The sequence below is a fragment of the Dunckerocampus dactyliophorus genome, chromosome 13 (genome assembly GCF_027744805.1).
Source record: "Dunckerocampus dactyliophorus isolate RoL2022-P2 chromosome 13, RoL_Ddac_1.1, whole genome shotgun sequence".
Lineage (NCBI taxonomy): Eukaryota > Metazoa > Chordata > Actinopteri > Syngnathiformes > Syngnathidae > Dunckerocampus > Dunckerocampus dactyliophorus.
Window position 1 is genome coordinate 13,628,909 of NC_072831.1, and position 21,209 is coordinate 13,650,117.

At 40.2% G+C, this 21,209-nt stretch overlaps 3 protein-coding genes across 9 annotated transcripts in view; 2 read left to right on the forward strand and 1 right to left on the reverse strand.

Annotated features, from left to right (window-relative positions):
- Positions 1-1,915, reverse strand: part of zgc:136872 (uncharacterized protein LOC678524 homolog) — a 21,619-nt gene extending 19,704 nt beyond the window's left edge. The window contains exon 1 of the mRNA XM_054796237.1: positions 1,748-1,915. The gene's annotated coding sequence lies outside the window, so the exon portion shown is untranslated. The remainder of the gene's footprint in view (positions 1-1,747) is intronic.
- The window catches only part of tpo (thyroid peroxidase), a 54,901-nt gene extending 36,409 nt beyond the window's left edge, over positions 1-18,492 (forward strand). For 2 of the 7 annotated variants that reach the window (XM_054796229.1, XM_054796235.1), the window contains one exon: positions 58-10,242. The gene's annotated coding sequence lies outside the window, so the exon portion shown is untranslated. The other 5 variants (XM_054796230.1, XM_054796234.1, XM_054796233.1 and 2 more) reach the window with 5 other exon arrangements.
- Positions 10,506-14,237, forward strand: LOC129192327 (complement component C1q receptor-like). The gene has a single exon (XM_054796238.1). The coding sequence runs from the start codon at positions 10,890-10,892 to the stop codon at positions 12,567-12,569; it is 1,680 nt and encodes a 559-aa protein (XP_054652213.1). The 5' UTR covers positions 10,506-10,889; the 3' UTR covers positions 12,570-14,237.
- Positions 18,493-21,209: the final 2,717 nt, after the last annotated feature.

Below are 21,209 nucleotides of genomic sequence, written 5' to 3' on the forward strand. Positions count from 1 at the left end.
TTTTTATCAGTCTCTTGCTTACTTGTTTGTTTTTGTTTTTATGCCCTGTCATGACAGCAGCTCGTCAGCTACAACTTGGAGATGATTGCTTCAGCCAGCCATCAACAGTGGAACCGGTTTAAGTCAACCTCGCTTATGTCAACAACCCATCTAAGTCAACCAACTCATCGAGTCCTGATCCACCGTGTTGTCAATAAAAAGCAACATCCTGTTAAACAGGCTCGAACCCGCATACACACACACCCACTGATTCAAAGTCGAGCGCATTAACCGCTGACAATGATTAACGATGTATTAACAGCACACATTCAACTTCGTGACCAGCACAGCTCTTAAAGGAAAACTTCACTTTATTGTGGATGCCCATCATCCACAATCCTTATGTGAGACATGAGCACACGCCTTTCTCTTTTCTGTGCATTCTAAAGACATAAATGGGATTAACAATGTTACTGGCGCACCTCACTGGCTAGCTACTAGCCAGCTAACGACTAGCTTCACCACACACTTGCTCACAGCGCATCAGCGGTGTGTTCACATCTCGTGCCACTACCAAAAGGTAACACTACATATTAGCTTTACACTGTGCCTTTTTTCTCTATTTGTTCAATTTTTGCTGTTTTTATATTTAATTTTATGTGCCAGGTATCATGTTTTGCAGTAATATGATTTAGTGTTAGTCCAGCATACAGGGACACGGTAGCAGGTGTGATCAATAAAGTCTTTCATTAATGGTGAATGCCACGCAGCAAAACGTAAAATACAAAGTGCAAAATAACAAAAAGACAAGGTACCTATAAACTAACAAAAGGTGGTTTGAGGGGGAAACTAATAAAGCACGATGTAGTCAATTATAAAATGTAAAACTAACAGAGAAACAAAAAGGAAAGCAAATGGAAGGGAATGCTAGTCAGGTGGAGTCACGCGGAGGCGAACTCATAACAGTCACGGCTAACCTGTGCAGTGGAATGCATGAAAGGTTGTTTAAGGATAGCAGGAGCACTTAGTGAGGACTGGCCAACAATCACATTGCGGGTTTTCAGCAAGAAAGCTCAAAGATACTTCCAGGGAACAAGAGAATGTCAAAGACACCGTCAAGCTCAAGTAAAGCACTAATTACAATTGATAACCATCTGCACCCCATAGTTCCATCAAACCAAAATGAAGGGTTAGCATTGAGCACCAAACAGGAAACAAAATAAAAACACAAACAGAACTAATAACAGAAATCAGAGAGATTTTAAAAAACGAGCAATGGGCCACATATGGCCCCTTGGCCGCACTTTGGACACCATGGTTTAGACGATCATGGGGGTCTTGAAATGTAACCCAGGGGTTTTCTGTATTTGTCCATTAGCAAGACTAATGATGTCACATGCTTACATTAACCCGGTGCCGACAGTCCTCCATCTACTTTCTAGGGTGCATGCAAAATGTTTATCTCCTAGTTATGGAAATACATCAAAATATATGGTTGTTTCATTGCAGAGCAGCATAAAATATGCAAGTGTTCTAATTGCTGTGAGGGTAGTCTGTGCTCATAGTTTAAGAATTTCCTCCTTTGCACATTTTAATAACTAAAATAACTGTGTTTCGGTCCAACTGCACTTAAATAAATGCAGATTAGATGACTGCACGTGTATATGATTTGGAACAATGGCAAGAGCAATTTATAGGTGTGAATTTTTTAGCCGAAACCAAAAAAGTCAGAACATACCTGGATATGAAAATTGAAATGTTAACTCACCAGGGCGCACAGGGAGTGTCTTGTGTTGTGCTGAGCCCAGGTGGATCAGCACGTGTGAGAAGGAGGCTTCATTTCTTATATAATGCCAGATGGTACCTCAGGCCAGTGAGCATGAAAATAATCACCTCTGAAAGTCCATCTGTGTCGCAATAAATAGTACACTGCGAATTTTTTTATGACAGGTTGTTGCATGTTAAAACAGTCTAACTGCCTTGACTTCTTTGAGGTTTGTCAATAGTGGTTTTGTTTTGTTTTTACAATATTCATGCACACACATGCACACACGTACACACACACACACACAAAGCAACGAGGTCACTGTTTATGCATAAGTTATGCACCTGGCACACAGTTGGTGACAGAAAATGGTGCGCATTTGCACGAAATGGCCACGCGACCGCACAACTTATTTACACCTTGTCAAGTGCTGTTTATGTCTAGTGTACGACATAGCACGCACAACACGCATTGTTGCCGCATGGTTATGCATTGTCACCACCACTTCCGGCATCCATGAAGCAGTCGTGGCATTATTTGGTCTCGCGTGACGCCGCTGTACAACACGTATCACTCCTAGCTTCATTAATTTGCAAGAGAAGAAGCTCTTATTGCAGGAAAAAAAGGTATGTCTATATTAGCTTGCACACTGTAAAATACTACCAGGATTTCAGGGAAATTATGTGTGACAGGAATTTTCAATATTTCAAAATTTTGTTTCCACACCAGCACGAAGCCCTGCACAGTTTACACAAACTTCACAGCTGTTTAGGACAAATCTACTCATTGGCATGCAAAATTGCGTACCACTGCGTGAAAAAAAAAAGAGTAAACGTGTTTTTTTCAGAAATGTATTCAGTAATAAATGATCGCTGTTTTCTGGTAGACTATTATTAGTTATTATTAAACAGTTATTATTGAACTGTTATTATAGCTAGCTCGCAGCCGTCTGGAGTCCCTGCAGCATAAGAGTTGCGCAATGTGTTGTAAACAATGAATAACAGGAGTCTAAAGGTGAATATAGGTGCTATTTCATGTCTACATGGCGCTAATAATGTTAAAAACCCATATTTAGAAAGTCATAAACAGGTTTTCTATTCTCTAACTACTAAAAAATATTCAATTTATTAACATTGAAATCTATATCGCAGAAATTCATTTATCGCAGTGGGGTCTGGAAACGACTGTACATAGTTGTACTAATGGAAAAGCACCAAGGTGCCATGCCAAGTAGGTAGCCCTGTCTTCTCCAGGCACAGCCAGGACATTGAGGGGATATGGTTTGGTGGCTGCAGGATTGGGTCTCATCGGGCCGTGGTCTTCAGCTTTTTCTGGATTGGCTCACAGCCGAGTGTGAAGCAGCACCTCCAAGTCCGAGTCCAGGACTCATTCAGGACACGTGGGAGTCCCACCAGTAGGAAGGAAGAGCCGGGACACGTTGGAGAGACTGTTTCTGTCAACTGGCCTGTCAATGCCTCAGGATTCCTGGGGAGGAGCTGGACGAAGTAGCCAGGGCTACCCCTGTGACCGACCCTGGCTAAGCGGAGGAAGATTGATGGATGGCTTTTCACAGTGACTGGGTTTGTGATGCAGTACTTTAGTGCCCTCTTGTGGCAGTAATTATTCTTTTCACCTTACCTCGTGGTGTGTGGGTATTTTGGTGTTATTGAAGATGACATTTAAAGTACAAATCGATTTTTTTTAAACAGCAATAATTACAGCCTCAGAGACCCAAACGTAATTCCATGTTGCATATGCTTATTTTTTTTTGTAACTAAGCTTTTTAAAATTGTTATTACTTACTAAAAAGAGAGATCATTCCAAACTGTTCTGCGCCAAAAAGCCCTTGGCAAACACGGGTGGCTGTGCCATTGTTCCTGTGTGCGTTAGCATTGTTGAACACTGTTCATATACTTCATTTGTTCAGCAGTTTTTTTGTGCACATGGTGATTACTAAGCACATTGTGGTGTTTGGTTTGAGTCGTGTGTTTCTATGGATGGATTGTTTTGTAACCTGCTGCCAAATACCATCCCAAAAGCTACAGATGGTTATTGTTGTCTTTTCTTAGCATTCGGTTGCTTTTGGATAGTCCAAAAATGTTGGCATCATAAGCTTCTTTTTTGTTCATTGAAGCTATGTATTTAAACCCCTGTTACAGTACTGATTGGATTGGATAATAACCATTTATGTGTAAAGTAAAATGATGGGGGATATACCACAGATCACTGGGCCTTCATGGTAAATGTATTCCTTATATGAAAATAACTCAGCTTTATTCGCTTTTGTGCTTAGTACCGCAAATGAACTTTGAATTGAAAGAAAGAACACGTAGTCCATATTCATTTTAAATCATAGAAACATTTGCTGAGTGGCCCATTACCATTGATGCTATTATGACAAATTCCATAGTAACAGTTAGCAACTAGCATGTAGCATTCTCCTCCAGTTTAAAAACTTACACAGCTAAACAAGCCGAATTGACCAAAACTACGCTCTACTGTTTTGGAAGAGCAGTGTTTAGTAGGGGCGTCATAATACACTTAGCTCACGAGACAAGCCGTTACACAATATGGGGTCCATGAGAACGAGAAAGAAGACATTCTTTTTAAGAAAATAGCGATGACAAAATATACATAGGACTGGACAAACTTTTTTATGTAAGTGAGCCACAAAACAATGCAGGTACATTTGAAATGTTTTATAACTTGTTTTAGAGCCCCTCGTCCTTCCTGTTCTGCTACACCAGTTCACACACATATAGGTCTATGGGGGGTGGTCCACGGTTGGGCGTGGCGGGGGGGGAGTTGCCTTGCGGCGGCTCCTTTGCCCCTGGCATCCCTCTGACGCTGTCGCCCCTCAATTTTAATCGCACAATAGACACTTAGGGTTTGGGGGGGCTGGGTAGGTGAGGGGCCCACCATACCTCAGCTGTCCCCCAGTTTTCATTGCATCGTTAGCTGGCATCGTTAGGCGGCTGGTCTGCTGCTGGTCTCGGCTCTGGTGCTCGGCCTCCCCACGGCTTGCTGCCGTGCGGGTGTCGCCTGGCGCGGTGTGGTGGGTTGTCTTGCTGCTCGTCCGTTTGCCCGCCCACTTGCTCATTTGCTGACTTTCTTCCTCGCCTGCTCCTCTGTCTGCCTAGCTGGTAATGTCCTGCCGTTGGTATGGCTGGGGCCTGGGATTTCTTGCTCCCTGGTGGTCTTGCGTGGGGTACCTTGCGACGAAGCTTCCAGGTGTCAGGCGGTCGACCACGGTGTGTGTGTGTGGGTATGTCTGCGAGCATGCTGGCGCTTCTGCCGTTGCGGGGGTGTCTCTGGGCCTGCAGGTGTGTTGCCCCCGGTGGCCGTCTGCCCTTGTGGGGTGTGATCTCCTGCCGCTGTCCTCCGGCCTGCCCGCGCCCTGTTTCTGGTTGGGATTGCCTCTCTGCGGCCCCTTGCTGGTCTTCCCGGGTGAGGCGGGCTTTGTGAGCTGGCTCTTGGGGGGCTGGTCGTGGTTCTTCCTGCCCCTGTGGGCCCGGGGGCTTTCTGGTGGTGGGGGCTCAACCTGGCTGTGTGGGGCCGAGCTTGCCGGATGGTGGAAGGCAGTCCCTCTCTTTTCATGCATTCTCAGTGAGTGCATTCTCTCATTCGTGCACCTTTTATATACATGAAGACATGCACACATACAGAGATACCTGTACACACGTACATATACACACTCATAGTACACACGTACTTCACCACATTACTCACTGAGTTAACCAGGGTGTTATTATATTGTTGGTTTTATTACAGTGACAGTGATGTGGGCAATATGATTATAGTTTTTACAATTGTGTGCATTACAGTTATTGTCATTCTGTTCATTATCATAGTTAATCATTTCATTACTACTATTACTACAATTATGTGTGATTGTTTCAATGCAGTATTATCATTGTGGTTGTTGATATTTTGTCCTTTCCTTCAGGGTCTTTATAGCCGTCACAGACATTTGCTGATGTAGTCCTGTTTGTTTCTGTTGTTTTGTTATTGTTGTCACAATTGTTGTTGCTGCTGTTGTCCTTGTCTCTGTCTTTGTTGTCCCCCTCTTGTCCCCGCACTCCCCCCTCTGCTTTCTTTTCTCTTCTTCTCTATTCCCTCCTGCTCCAGTCCGGCCGCTCCAAATTTGTATGACAAAAAAACATAAAAGTTAAATACATTCTAACAGAGGAAGTGTATCACACTTTTCCCTGGCAGAGCAAAACAGCTGAGAACGTAAGGGCGGCTTTTCTCTTAAACGAGAAATGTAGGTTATGTTGTTATATGCTAATTTATCCTGCTAAGTTGCTAAGTTATTGAAACAAAACACGAACATCTTATCTATCTCTTATATGCTAAGCAAAGTAGTGTAATATCTAATAATATATCTCATTCATAATTCATTCATTGCTGTGGGCTGAAAATGGCTCCTGGGCTGCACTTTGGACACTCTGGTTTAAACAAATTATGCTTCGTGCAAAGTCATGATCATCAATATTCCAGTATATTCACAATATTTAAATGTCAGCTGCCATAAACCCGAGTTGAAAGCAATAAGATGTATTACTGCATAACTATAAACTGGGAATAAAAACTAATGTGCATCCAATACTGTCTGATATTTAGAGCTACAGTACGTCTGAAGCGCTGAATTCAGAGAACAACAAACAGCATCTATGCAGGAGACTGAGACCCCATCCACCCTACTACTCCTATCCTTAGAGGCGAAAGCCATGATGTTTGTGATCTGTTTAAGCTCCTTATATCATATATACAATATGTTGGCGTTTTTCATTTGACTTCCTCTGCATGTTCATATTTTGTCCTTCTTTCAACATTAAAATAATTCTAAAGATAGGGTATACTGCTTGTGGTTACAGGTTTCTTTCTTTTTTTTGCAAGATAGGCAGTGATATAATGACTAAGTGCAAACAAAATGAGTCCAAATTCCACAGTAGAGCACAATCAGGAGGTTATGCAATCTCCAGAACAAGTGACAAGGGTTCAAAGTAAGTAGAACATGCTGCAGCTGAAATTTAATTGCATTGCTTTTCTTTCCTGGTAAAAAAATATATTTACTGATAGGATAACAAAAGAACAACACCTGCACCTGAATTCTATAATCCCCTGATGTGATTATAGGGGGCTAAAAAGGCCACATTGTGCTGGTCATGCTAAGGAGAGGCAATCAAACATAGCGTCTTCTCTCAATAGGGAAGTTGAAGACTACATAACAAGATCCCGAAACCATTTTAAGTTTGAATTCTGTGCCTTGTGGTAATATTTATGGTAATATATAATATTGACCCGATGAAAAGACAAAGTATACATGATACATACACTCAAATGGAAGCAACGTACAGTCTTTATTTGACTTTTGTGAGATGGGTGGACAGTTGCTGCTTCCTGTCATAAAATGCTTCCTGTCTTTGTAACAAATTTGAGTAATTTACCTTATGGTGTTGTACAGGATATTTTGTCATAACTGACAGACCGTTTCTTGTTATAAGTATGTATAAATCCACATATGTACTGTATGTATATGTGTATGTGTATATACTGTACATGTATATACTGTGGTGTGAAAGTGTTTGACCCCTTCCTGATTTCTGGATTGTTTCCAGTCTTATTTTTATTTGTTGTTATTATTTGTAGTGTGGAAGGTACTGCCGTCATTAATTACTTACACGAGGATCCCATTAATTAAATGACACGTCTTTATTATGCATACAGTCAAGAGTGAGGTTTGAGGTTGTGGGTTTGACTTTTGGATCATTTTGAGTCTTTGTATTTTGTTTTGATTAGGAATTGTCGATTATCATTATTAACTGGTGAGGAGCGCATTACTGTCATTCTATGGTGCAGGTATGTTGCATGTATGTGTGTGCATATGCATAGAATCCTACCGTGCCTCACGTTACCTCTTCCTATCTTGCCAGAGCAGGGGTGTTCAGTTCGCACGCTCATCACTTTCGTTGACGCATTTTTAGGTGTTAGTGTTTGTACGCTGTTACTATCTTTAGCCTATTCAATGATAAACCTTCCCTGGTGTGTACATATGGCTCCCTAAGCTTCATCACCGCCACCCTGGTTCTGAGGACACAAATTCAAATGTTTTCACCCAGCTGAGATAACAGCATGTATGACGTTAGTGGTCATACTGTGTATCTTTGTGGTGCTGTTAGGATTCTAACAGACTGTGCCAGCGGCAAACCTGCTGTCCTTTGGACTCTTTCATCAGTGTCCAGTGGGTGAGCTCTTCCTCCCCAGAGCTGTTCAGCCCAAGAGAGATCCAGCCAATCATCTCCTTACGTTTCATACTGCGCTTGTTGTAGACAGAGAGGATGAGCGTGACATCCGATAGCTGGAAAAGGGATACCTGGAAGACAAACGTCTCTTTGTAGGTCAGGTTGGGTTGGCACAACACATACAGTAAAAATGGACATATTTCACACATAGTTGCTAATGGTGATTAATCATGATTAATTATTATACACTGTGATTAATCTGATTCCAATTTTTAATAATTTGACCGGCCTAATATATATACAATATATATATATACACACACACAACAATATACAGTATACATAGTACGGCAAAGTGTGCTATTAATGATTTTCTTGGCGACAGTGGTCCCACCTCCCTTGAGATCATTAACCGGCTCCTCCCTTGCAATTCTGGCGCATACACAAATTGCACTACTTGGAAGCAAAACTAATTTGGATTAATTAGCAGACAGCAGCATGTGAAACATAAAATCTTTCTCTCAAATAGACGCCATGCTTCATATCTGTGATTGTCATGGGTATCATTATAGGTATGTTTGCCCAAAGTCAGCTGGGTTAGGCTCCTGCAACCCTGAAAGAAAAAGCACTAGAAAATGGAAGGATGGACTTCATATAGATGCCTGATATTCTCTGCAGTTTGAGGAAATACATTGTGTTGAAAATGGTGCATGCTTCACAATCTATACAATCGGACTAGGTTTTGTGCATGTACCTATCCCACTAGTGTCCCTTGAGTGTATTGCATTCATATTGTGTGTACGTTCATATATAAATGGCTTTGTGTCTTCAGTGCTGCAATATGAGTTGTTATTGATGTACTGTGTATGTACATTTCATTCAACACATACACTATTGCTACCAGTAAATTACAAGTCAGTCTACCATCGTGTTTGATTTGGTTACTTCCTGTTTTTTGTTGTGGTTAGAACATATTTACCAATCTGCATACAAGATTTTCTTGACAAAACACAGTTATTGAGTGGGAAAAAACCATCAAGAAATATGTGCTATCAACAGAAGATGAGATCATAAACAATGTTTCTCTTTCCTACTGACTTAGCGCTGGTGGTAGGAGTGTCTCATTCGACTTCCTGTGATTGTTGTTTGTCCATTTCTATGAGTTTAAACAAACACAGGAACTGTCTTCATTCAGACCATGTAGATCAGGAGTGTCAAACTCATTTTCATTGAGGGTCACATCACAGCTTGTCACAGTGAATATACTGTACAGTATTGTACAGTATCTCCTCATGATATTATTACACAATTGTCCGTGTATGTGATTATTATTATAACAAAAAATGCATGGAATATCTTGTTGCTTGATAACGTTTTGAAGAACTGCAATTGCATGCAGTGCAATTTTCCATCAAAACAACAAAATTACATTTAGCAAGAAAGATTAAGTATTTATTGACGCTCATTGCTTCTAGGTTTTCAAGGGCCGCATATAATGATGTGCCAGACTTAGACCCTAAGTCATGAGTTTGACACCGGTCACCTAGACGGTCCAAATCACTGGTGCACATGAAGAAACACTAGCCACGTTACTAATGCAAATGAAGCACATAATACAGGACATTTCCATACACAAGACCTTGCCTGCTGCATCGAGCTAATAGTAGCTATTTGTACTTGGATAACAGTAACTTGCTAGCTTTTAAAAGAATCTTCAGTGCGAAGGACGACTGCAACAGGAGTACTACAGCAATGTGTTTTAACAAGGATACAAAAACGCTACAGTACAGCGGAAAAGCACCAGGATGAAAAGGCACAGTCACAGGAGTGAAATACACTACAATTTCTTGTGTCCGACCAGTAGGTTGGTCATTAAAATTCAAACGAAGCTTTGAACTTCTTTGAGAATGTTTAAACAAGAGAGAAATGTGAGAAAATGTTATTGCCTGTCCTGAGAAAAGTGTATAAAGTGTATGGTGAGGGGTTTTACAGCCTTAAAACATATATAATATATATAAAAATCGCGATAAACGAGGGAACACTGTAATAGGAGTGTACAGGTGACTATAGGGGTGTTATTTCATGTCTGTAGGGCTTAATGTTAAAAACCATATTTAGAAAGTCATAAACAGGTTTTCTGTGCTCTAACTACAAAAATATTATGTTTATTAATATTGAATCCTACTTCACGGAAATTCACCAATTAAACGCGATAAATGAGGGACAACTGGATAGACAATCTATCTCTCTACTATTTTTATTTCTTACAGTCCAACTATGTTGACAAGTGAACGGAAGATTCTCTCTTCTCCATCGGCTGTCATTGCACCTGCCTCCATCTTGCTACAACGGCTGTGCGTAAGCGCCACTTCATGTCTGTGGGATTTTTATTTTCATTGTTTGTGTTCTTATTACAATAAATTAAATAAAAAATCAAGACAATGAAGATAAAAACCTGAGTAAGTATGAGATTGGTGCCAGGATGGCAAAGGTCAGTGACTTTTGTCCTCCCCATGCATCCATCCTCACTTTCCAATTGTGATGTCACTACAGCTCTGAGGTCATATGACCCCCTGTGTATTGTAACTCACTACAATTAAGGGAGTCAGCTTAAACGTCTAAAGTCTGCTGTGGCCGGAGACATCTGGAGAACCAGTCAAAACACAGTGGAGTGCACCATTGTTTTCCAGCTCAAAACGGAACTAGTCAGCGAAGGAGAAAGAAAGGACCCATAACTGCTGCTAAACATTGTTTCCGCCTTTAGTTTGTGTCCCAAACAGGATACAGCAACATGAACGGTATTTTCAGAGCCACACCACCACAAAGGACAACCAAATGTTGCTCACATTCCATATGAAAACCCTCAAGAGGTATCAGTAAAATTGTTGTCAAGTGCGACGATGCCACTGATTTTTTTACTACTGCTGCTCATCACCCAATTTGGAGAATTTAATGGCATTGAATATGAAACAACGTGCACTTCAAATGCCTGCTTCACTCTACATATGGAGAAGGTGAGCTTTGACAAGGCCAGTCAGAGCTGTTTCCACAATGGAGGGTACCTGATGACAGTCAGGGACAAAGAAGAAGATGATAATCTCCACTCTCTCCTCTCGCTGATCCAAAAGGACCAGCGCCTCAAGTTTTGGATTGGATTAAAGCTGCACAAAGGTGACTGTGTGTTAGCTGACAAGCCCCTCAGAGGCTTCAAGTGGCTATCTGGGGAGGGAGATTCCCACTTCTCCAACTGGGATAAAGAGCCTGTGGACACATGCACTGAACGATGTGTGCAGGTTAGCTACAATCCGACAGGTGAGAATCAGCTAAAATGGACTGCTGGAGCTTGCAAAACTCCTACCTTTTATGTGTGTAAGTTTTACTTTCAAGGAATGTGCGACGCTCTGCTCCTGTTAGGCTCTGGACATATATCATACACGGCTCCTTTCTCCGAGGCGCCCCTGCAAACTAAGATCAAATCATTGCCACTTGGGACATACGCTAAAGTCACATGTGGTGATCAGGAGTCTCACTTTTCTGTGTGCATGCTGAGTAATGATAAATATCAGTGGACTGTCCAAGGTCCGTTCTGTAAGACTGACCATGGAAAATGTGCATACAACAATGGTGGATGTCAACATCTGTGCCAACAGGACTCAGATCAGGTTCGATGCCTCTGTAACCAAGGTTACACAATTGAGGAGGACGGACTTTCTTGTAAGTTACAAGACAAGTGCACCGTGGACGCATGTGAATACGAGTGCATCGTGGGAGAGTCAGGGCTTTTTTGCAAGTGTCCCACTGGGTTCAAATTGGAAGCAAACCAGCGAAATTGCTCTGATATCGATGAGTGCCAACGATCAAACGCTTGCCGTGGTCATTTGTGTATTAACACACAGGGCAGCTACATGTGTGCATGTCAGGACGGCTTCCAAATGTTCCAAGGCAATTGTCTTGACTTGGATGAGTGCGTGCATTCCAAATGTGAACACAGCTGCTTAAACACGATTGGATCGTTCTCCTGCTACTGTAAAGATGGCTTTACATTATCAGAGGATGGCTATTCATGCATGGACATCAACGAATGCACAACACAGCGCTGTCAATTCAAATGTGTCAATACTAAAGGAAGTTTCAGGTGCATATGCCCAGAAGGGTTCAATGTGGATGCCACTGGAATGGATTGTCTTTCAGATATGACCGATGCACCATTAAATGACTTTGTGGGCCAAGCAACACAAGTAAACATCACCGAGACTGTACCCACGATGACAAAGGAACCCCAAAAAGGGTCCACTCCCACGGATGTGCCTCTCCCACGCATGGTGACTGTCATGCCAAACAATGCATCCCAGGCTTCAAGCGCTAAGGCAGTCAGCTCGAGAGTGCTTATCTGTGTGCTCGGCTCAGTGATTCCTTTGCTGCTTTTGGTCACTGTGACATTGACTATCGCCATCGTTCGATGTAATCGAGCTAGAAAAGAAGCAAAGAAAACTACAACAGACAGTTATTGCTGGGTGTCCTCAGGTTTGGATCCACGCTTAGAGAAACTTTATGAATCCATCTTGACTGATGACCTATGACCTGATGGACGGAGTTGCCTTCATTTTGTACATAATTTATCTTCAAGCATATTTATGTAATTTATGTTTAAGGTTCCCATAACTGTAAATACTCCATTCATACACCCCTTGTCTCTCTTTTTTTCTTTCTGATTGGTTGCACGTACGTACTGTACATACTGTATGTCACACACACACGTAAACAATACAGTTGCCAGCACAACCATATGGCCACTTCTACTGAGATAATAACTCTCTGTAAATTACATTATCAATACTGTATATCTACTATAGTGAATGTAAATGCCTAAAATGCTGTGTTGCTTTTGGATTGGATTTCTTAAGATCTTGATTTTGGTTATGAAGTTTGGTTAGCTGCTGTTTTTGAGACCCAAAGGCATCATTTCCATAAAAAATTGGTCCGTTTATGTCCGGGTGTCAAAACTTTTTTCAACAAGGGCCACATCCTGAAAAATGAAAGGATGCAAGGGCCACTTTTGATATTTTGTAAACCAACACATGTATCTATGCTAAGAAGTTATAGATATATTTCAGGAAAAACTGCATCTCAACTTTGCTATATAGGTGAAAAAGCGCATTATGAGTATGGACTTCGGTCTTTTTTTTGCCTTTGTTTGTTTTTTTTTTATATTAAAACTTTCTTAAATAATTTTTGGATAAGTTCTTCTCATAATATTATGACTTTATTCCTATATTATAACTTTTTGTTCAACACAATTTCCCCAAAATTACAACTTTATTTAGTTTTGTTTGTTTCTCAAAATATTACGACATTTTAAAAAAACACATTTTTTGGGTTTGTGTGGGTTTTCTCCAGTTACTCCGGTTTCCTCCCACATTCCAAAAACATGCATGTTAGGTTAATTGGCAACTCTAAATTGGTATAAGTAATAGGTATGAATGTGAGTGTGAATGGTTGTTTGTCTATATGTGCCCTGCCATTGGCTCACAACCGGTCCAGGGTGTACCCCGCCTGTCGCCCGAAGTCAGCTGGGATAGGCTCCAGCATACCCCCGCGACCCTAATAAGGAAAAGCGGCATAGAAAATGGATGCATGGACACATTTTTTTCTTTAATATTTCAACTCAGTGCCACTAAACAAGTTTATTCTTGTAAAATTACAGCTTTTTTCTCGTGAGAATAAGATTTTTTTTCTTAATATTTTGACTGCATTCATGCATTCAGCTTTGCTGTTGTTGTTTTTTCATTTTCCAACTATTTCAAAACTTTTCTCCTATTAATTAAGACATAAGTCCCATAATATTTTGGACTTTATTCTCATAAAATTATCACTTTTTTCTCCGACCTAATTTTCCAAAAATGACAACTTTATTTGTTTGTTTGTTCTTTTCAACTTCAACTTTTTTTCTTTACAATTTTCAAATGTATGCTACTAAAATGGCTGTTATTACAAATGTGATTTATTACCATAATAATACAATTATTTTTTCTTTTTAGATTACAACTTTATCCTCTGAATATTTTGACTTTATTCTTGTAAAATTACTGATCATTTTTTCCATTTTTGCTGTTGTTTTTTTTAGTCTTTTGTTAAATTCGATTTTTAGATTGTGCTGCGGGCCAATAAAAAAAACAGCCGCGGGCCACACTTTGACCACCCCTAGTTTATGTTGACATGTGTTGTGGTATTGTTAAAGGGATAGTTCAAAAACGTGTGAGCCATAATAATGAATTAAAGGGATAGTTTGGATTTTTTGACATGAAGTTGTATGACATCCCCATCAGCAATGTAGTGCATCAACAGTGACTTACGCCCCACTTCGTCCTGTGAACTGAGTTGTGGTCGGATTTCGGTGATGAGGAACGTGGTTCTGGTTAGTTGCTGGTGCCACTTAAGTAAAGAGTTTGGCCTCTCAAAACAATATGCGTTCAAAAGGGTAATACATTTGCATCACAAAAATGCCTCCTCGAAAAAATCAGACCTCACAAACTCTTTACTTAAGTGGCCCCAGCAACTAACCGGAACCACGTTCCTCATCACCGAAATCCGACCGGAACTGTGCTCATGAGAACAAGTGGAGGGTAAGTCGCTGTCGATGCACTACACTGCTGATGAGGATGTCATACAACTTCATGTCAAAAAATCCGAACTATCCCTTTAATTCATTATTATGGCTCACGCGTTTTTGCAAAAGCAGATTTGTGGTTCTGTCAAAATCAATTAAAACAAACCACAACAGGAAAGGAATCACACTTAGCTTTAAAACTTTGGCACTGGACCGGAGGTCCTTTCTTTTTTGTAGTAGATTTCGCAACTGTTCATTCATTCATTTTCCGCAACTAACAAAAGGCACCCATTTGTACAAATGGAGAAAGATGATGTCAACACAGTGCGGTATTTTTAAAAAATCCTCTATTTTCGCCCATTCTCTGTATACTGTATCTGTGGTGAAAGTCACTAGTAAATGTTCAAGCAATTGTTTTACGTTATGTTTACAACTGATTATGTCAAGGTGAGTTAGCCGATCGGAGGGATGTCAACTTAAACACGTTCCACTGTAGTATATACAGGAAGTGAGCATATGCCAATCAACAAGATGATATAAGAATAGAAATGTCTGACTGATGCACTCCTCACTGTTCTGTGTATTTACTGATATGTTACTATAATTTGACAAAGACTGCACAGAAGCAGAAAGTGCTTTGATTTGGTGAAAGTGTTACATTTGTTTATGAGCACAACGGAAGGGAATGGACTTTCTAAGTAGATTGTGCATATAAATGTATATTTTACTTAGCTGATACTTCTGGTTAGGAATGAAGTTTTCTGTACATGAGATTATTGTTTGTGTAATTGTGAGTCAAAAGTAAAAATAAGTCATGTCTTTGTTGTGAAAAAAGTGTCATGGTCCCTGGGCTTCACACTGGAAAAACACAGTAGTTAAGTCTTTATCTCATTTCCTTCCCGCATTTAACTTTCCTTCCGTAGTAGCATGCAGGGCTCTGAGTTGGCCATGAACAAGCCAACATTTGAGGATGAACTACATCACAGCGACATGGCCTGCTTGAATCTCCAAGTGCTGGTGGCATTGCCTCTTGTGTTCTCTGTCCAAATGTGCTTTTCAATGGAGTCGACTGCCGCTTGTCGGCCTTTTTGCATTGGGAGCAACTGCTTGGTTATCAACCAAGACAAAGTGGATTTTACAACGGCTGAGGAAAGATGTCGAGCCAGGAAAGGAGAACTAATGACATTTGAATCAGCAGGAGATGAGAGATTACATGATATTGTGAGGCAAGAACTGGGCGGGAGCTTTTGGATTGGACTCTATTTACCAACAAATGCATGCAGCAGCCTGTCAGCTGATATGAGAGGCTATGAGTGGACCTCTGGTAGCAGGCAGAGCAAGTTCATCCCCTCTCTTATCACCTGGAAAGACGATGTAAGAGTCTGTTTTCCACACTGTGTGTCACTTTCCAATGACCAAACATTCACAGAAAGGCCATGCTCAGAAAAAATTGATGGGTTCCTGTGCAGAACCAACCACAAAGATGCATGCAAGGCACAAGAATTATTATCAGACGTAGATTTTTTCCAGAGTTCTAAGGGCTGCTCTGATGGTCCATGTGAGCAAAACTGCACTGCTGTAAAAGGTGGCTACAAATGCTCTTGTTTCCGAGGATACGCACCAGACAGCAAGGATCCCAGGAGGTGTAAAATCCACTGTGCACAGGAGAGATGCCCTGCCATCTGTGAGAGAAACACTAACAGCGCTTGCTTCTGCCCTGAAGGCTTCATCATGAATGACAAATTCTGTGAGGACATTAATGAATGCATGATGGGTGAATGCGACCAAGTGTGTAAAAACACATTTGGAAGTTTTGTCTGCTCCTGCAAAGAAGGCTATGTCCTTAGAGATCCGGGAAAATGCATCCAAGCAGTTGATGGACATTTTGACATCACCACTCCATCCGTCAAAGGCTATGTTAAACCTAACAATGACACTACGAAAGGTTCCTCTGTTTCTTCAGGCACGTTTATTTGGCTGTGGATTTTAGCGGCTTTGTGCGAGTTTGGGTTTATATGTATTGGGAGAGTCTATGTAATTAAACGCCAGAAGCGCAGAGAGCAAAATTCCAACCAAATGCCAAGTGCTGCGGCGGGAAATATTTAAGTGTTGACGATATCAACACTGATTTCAACTTGTTTACGTTCATTTACTCGCTGGTTGCATATTATGTCATTATTGAGCAAGCCAACTTTAAATAAACTCAAACTAAAACAGTAAAATGTTTCCAATGCATAACAGTTGTCTCAACATGAAAGCATTTCAAATGGGTGGAAGATTTAGCCATTACAGGATATTCAATGAAAAACTCATGGATTCATTTTAGCTTGGTTCAACTCAAACATCTGTTAACATGTTGTAAACACTCTGTAAGGTAGTCTCACAACAATGGATCCCAGAGGCGTCCTTTATATTGCCGATTCATCTCAAAAAGATCCATGTGTAATGGATGGCAGCCAGTGAGGCTGCGCATGTGTACGTTGGTAAACCTCACTCCCTCTGCCTTAAGAGCTGCACTGAACACGCGGTCGACAGTCCGGGCTTTTGGCCGTATGGTCAGCGCTCTCGCCTCCCATTACGAAGGTCCTGTATTCGAGTCCCGGTGCGGGCGGTGCGAAACAGGGCGGTTTACACATGGAAATACATACCTTCATTATATTAAGTTGAGCCAGTGAACTTTTTTTTTTGCACATAGGTGCTTCACTAACCAAGATGCTGACCTATGACCCGGATCTGGTCCCCAGTCGCTGCATGATGTCTTCCCATTGCTCCTCAAGAGGATGGATTGAATGCAGACACAAATGTCATTGTACATGTGATAAAATAAAGAGCTTTCCTTCTTGTTGATCATAACAAATGTATACAATAACATATATAATCAGAACAAAACAGGGCAAAAACAATAATTTATTTTAATAATTTCATAATACAAAAATACACCAATATAAGACAATGTACCAATAGCAACAAAATAATATAATTACTGTATTCCCTTTTATTATATATATTGGTCGGACTAAATAAACCCAATCGAGCAAAACAACAAAACAAAAGCAAAAAATACAATCGTCTCTCATTCAAATCCATTGGGTTTTTGCCTCTAAGCCCCCGTGTCCAAGAATGTATTCCCTGAGTTTGTAAACTATATATAAATATAACAACAGCAACAACGTTGATAACACAACAAAAAACACAGCTATTTGTGAAAATATTCATAGACGAGAACTAAAAAAATATGAAGCTCATCACACTAGTATCGATCCGATACTGACACTGCTCTTGACATCGATACAATCTGTATTTTCATCTGCCTTCCCCTATCAGATAATAGTGATGGAAATTTCAGCTCTTTTTAGACAGCCTGTTCTTTTGGCTCGGCTCACTCAAAACAACCGTCTCTTTCGGCTCCCAAGTGGCTCGTCAGATTTTTTTGTCGTAAATTAATTCATTACCAAAGTATGTGTATTGTGTAAAATGAATTACTAGTGTAAAAAATACACGATTTCATAAGTTTATTTTTTAAATGGGTTTATTTAAACCTCAATAAATCATAAATATTATACAAAATAAAATACAAAAACAAAGACCCATCTCAATACACAAATTAAGTCAGAATAGGTCAAATCTCTTTCATGCAAATTTCTCATGAACGAATAAGCTCTAAGAACACCACGGCGTGTGTTTAACCCCGCCCCTCCCCCTGCTCAGTGTGGACACAGAGGTGCCCCACACATCTTGACCAATGACATTCCCCTTTAACAGAAAAAAATACAAGGAAAAAAATAATTAGCTGCCAATTGGCTCCCAACGACGAGACCCGGCTCTTGGAGCCGATTCGTTCGTGACCGACACATCACTATTAAATAATCTCAGTAGGAAAAATCAACTCATCCAAGCAGAGGCACCTGACTTTTCTGCATACTAAGAACATTTATACTTTTGTATATACTCACTTAGCTTTCGTTTTTGGTAGTGTTGATTGGTTTGGGGTGTTTTGTTTATCTGCTAATTTTGTGCAGCTAAAAGTTTGATTCAAATATTAAACAAAGAACGCATTTTTAACAGAACAAATGTAAGCGATAGAGTGAAAGAGAGGCTCCAAATTACAACAGATTTAGCGCGATAGAGAGCTGAATGAGCTGGCTCTTTTTTGGGAGCTGAACAAAAAGAGGTGACTATCAGAAGGGAGCCGACCTTCCCATCCCTTATACATGTTTCACTTTAGTGTTCAGTACTACTATTTCAGCACTCGTATAGTCATCATTATCGGCTGTCTAACAGCGCCATCTACTGTTGTTTCTATAAAATTTCACTTCTTGCAAACAAAAATCCTTTTGTGGTGCTTCAAACTTGTTTTTGTTTCATTTCCAGACAGGAAGATCTATTTGGGTTGGTATTTTATTTGCCATCATACTAAATCAGAGTCACAGGTATGTGTGTAGGTGTGACATATCAGGGAGTTAAATCATGCGTACACATTTGTTTTTTGCATATGTTGTCTATACTATAGTGCTGTAGCTATAGGGTGACCAAACTTTCTGTTTTCTCAGGACATGTCATTTTTTCTTGTAGAAAGTGCTGAAAATGCCCTGGGTTTAATTGTTTTTCATCGGGCCATTAAATTGGTCGGTATTAGGATTTACTAATATAGCTAGTATTATTTCATATTTTTACTTACAGGCCAATTTACAGGTCAATGTTTGTAACATAAAACAGGAGAGATTTCTATTATTATTTCATTTGTTGCCAAAAATACATATTTTAGCCATAATAAAAGATGTTGAGTAACCTCAATTCGTGTTTTTGGTTATAGATAGTATTTTCAAATCTATCCATTGGCTATCCATAGAGAGGCATACTACAGGCATCCTACATTATTTGAGTATCTCAGTGCTGGTCCGAGTGTCCTGGTTTTTGCACGTTAAAATATGGTCACCCTAACATCACACACACACTGCTATAACAGCCAGCAAGTTGCAGCAACACACATTTTCTGATATACCACCTGATGATACAACAGTAGTTTCAAGGGTGTATTTCAATCTACTAGCAACGTAAAGCAGTCTAGAGTTTATAAACAGACTTTCTGTCATGAGCCTGACATGCGTTGGTTTTTATTTTTGTGCGGCTTCGTCCCAGCTTGTTGCTGTGTCTTTTGTTGTACTTTGTCTTAACTGCAATCTTATGTTGCTAACATTTTTGTCAATCGTTTTGCTACTAACCTGTATCCACATAATAATGTGTGCCTTTTGTAATATGAAACCTTTCTACTTTACTTCCGTGTGTGTCTGCTTTGGAGCCCAAACATAAGGTTGCACCGTCATTGTGACTGTGGTGAATGCTTTAAGTCGGGGTGTCCAATATGCAGCCTGGGGGCCAAATTTTAACACATGCACACACATGCTCACACACGCGTGCACACACATGCACACACATAGTTCAGTTCCAAATGTGAAATTTGCAGTCAAGAACTGATATTTTCCTGAAACTTACCTATGCTCTACTGCTGATTACTAAAGAATGAAAAAAGGTAGAAACAAACTTTTTTTTCTGATGAAAGACGGGAGTGTAATCTTTCTTTTGGTAGGGTCCATGTTTAGATAGCCATAGAACACAATATTCTGTGCGCCTTGAAATATCAGTCATAATCGTCTAAATTGGCCGGTACCGAAGGGGTTGTCTTTTGAAAAATGGCTGGGATTGAATGAGTTAAAATAAAAAAACACATACTACACCAATTTGCTTAGTCCCATATAACAGAAAGCTAAGATGTGGATGTTTTGTTCAGATAGCTTAACATATATTGACCTACTTTGGATTGGTTTTAGCATCTTTAACGCACAAAATGTATCAAAATGGCTCCCTAGATCCTTCAGTTTTTCTGCATGGTGAAAGTTTGAACAACCCCTGGTTTAAGTTAATGTGTGACATTTTAGCAATTAAGAACAAAGAAGTGTTTGAAGTAGTCTCACATATATGACCCAGATATTCCTGTGGCTCTAAGCTGTGTGCTCACAGTAATAAAATGTAAAGGTAACTTTGAACGCCATCCACAACTGCCTCCATCCAGTTATCAGAGCAGATAAGAATATATTTAGACACAAACTCCAACTTGTAATCAGTGAAAAACTTCACTCATGTAAAAGAGCAAACACAAGGGAAAACCCAAGGCCATATATCAGTGGTGACCTAGGGAAACTGGAACAATTAGCAGATGTTAATGTTTTTTGTTAGAGATGATCATCAAGTTTCTTAACACGTAATGTTTTCTAAATAAATAATACAACACATTTTATTACTACTAAGTGTAATTGCTAGAAAAGTTACCATAATGATACCTAATCACTAAAAATCAAAACATAATACATTTATTATAGTTCAATAGCACATACATTATTAAAAATCACAAAATCATGCAATCAGAATCACTACTGTCACTACTGGCAAAACTGGATCTGTACTGTATTTACTTGGTATCAGATCGGTGCCAAAATTTGCAATCTAGCCCATCATTATCAGGAAATGATTACGGAAATGACGTTTCCGTCACATCGGCCAATCACAAAAGTAGGCGGCTCCTCAAAGGAGCGCGTCATTGGGTTAAAGTTTTTTC

Coding starts and splice junctions, on each gene's coding strand:
- LOC129192327 (XM_054796238.1), top strand. CDS start 10,890: ATGCCACTGATTTTTTTACTACTGCTGCTCATCACCCAATTTGGAGAA.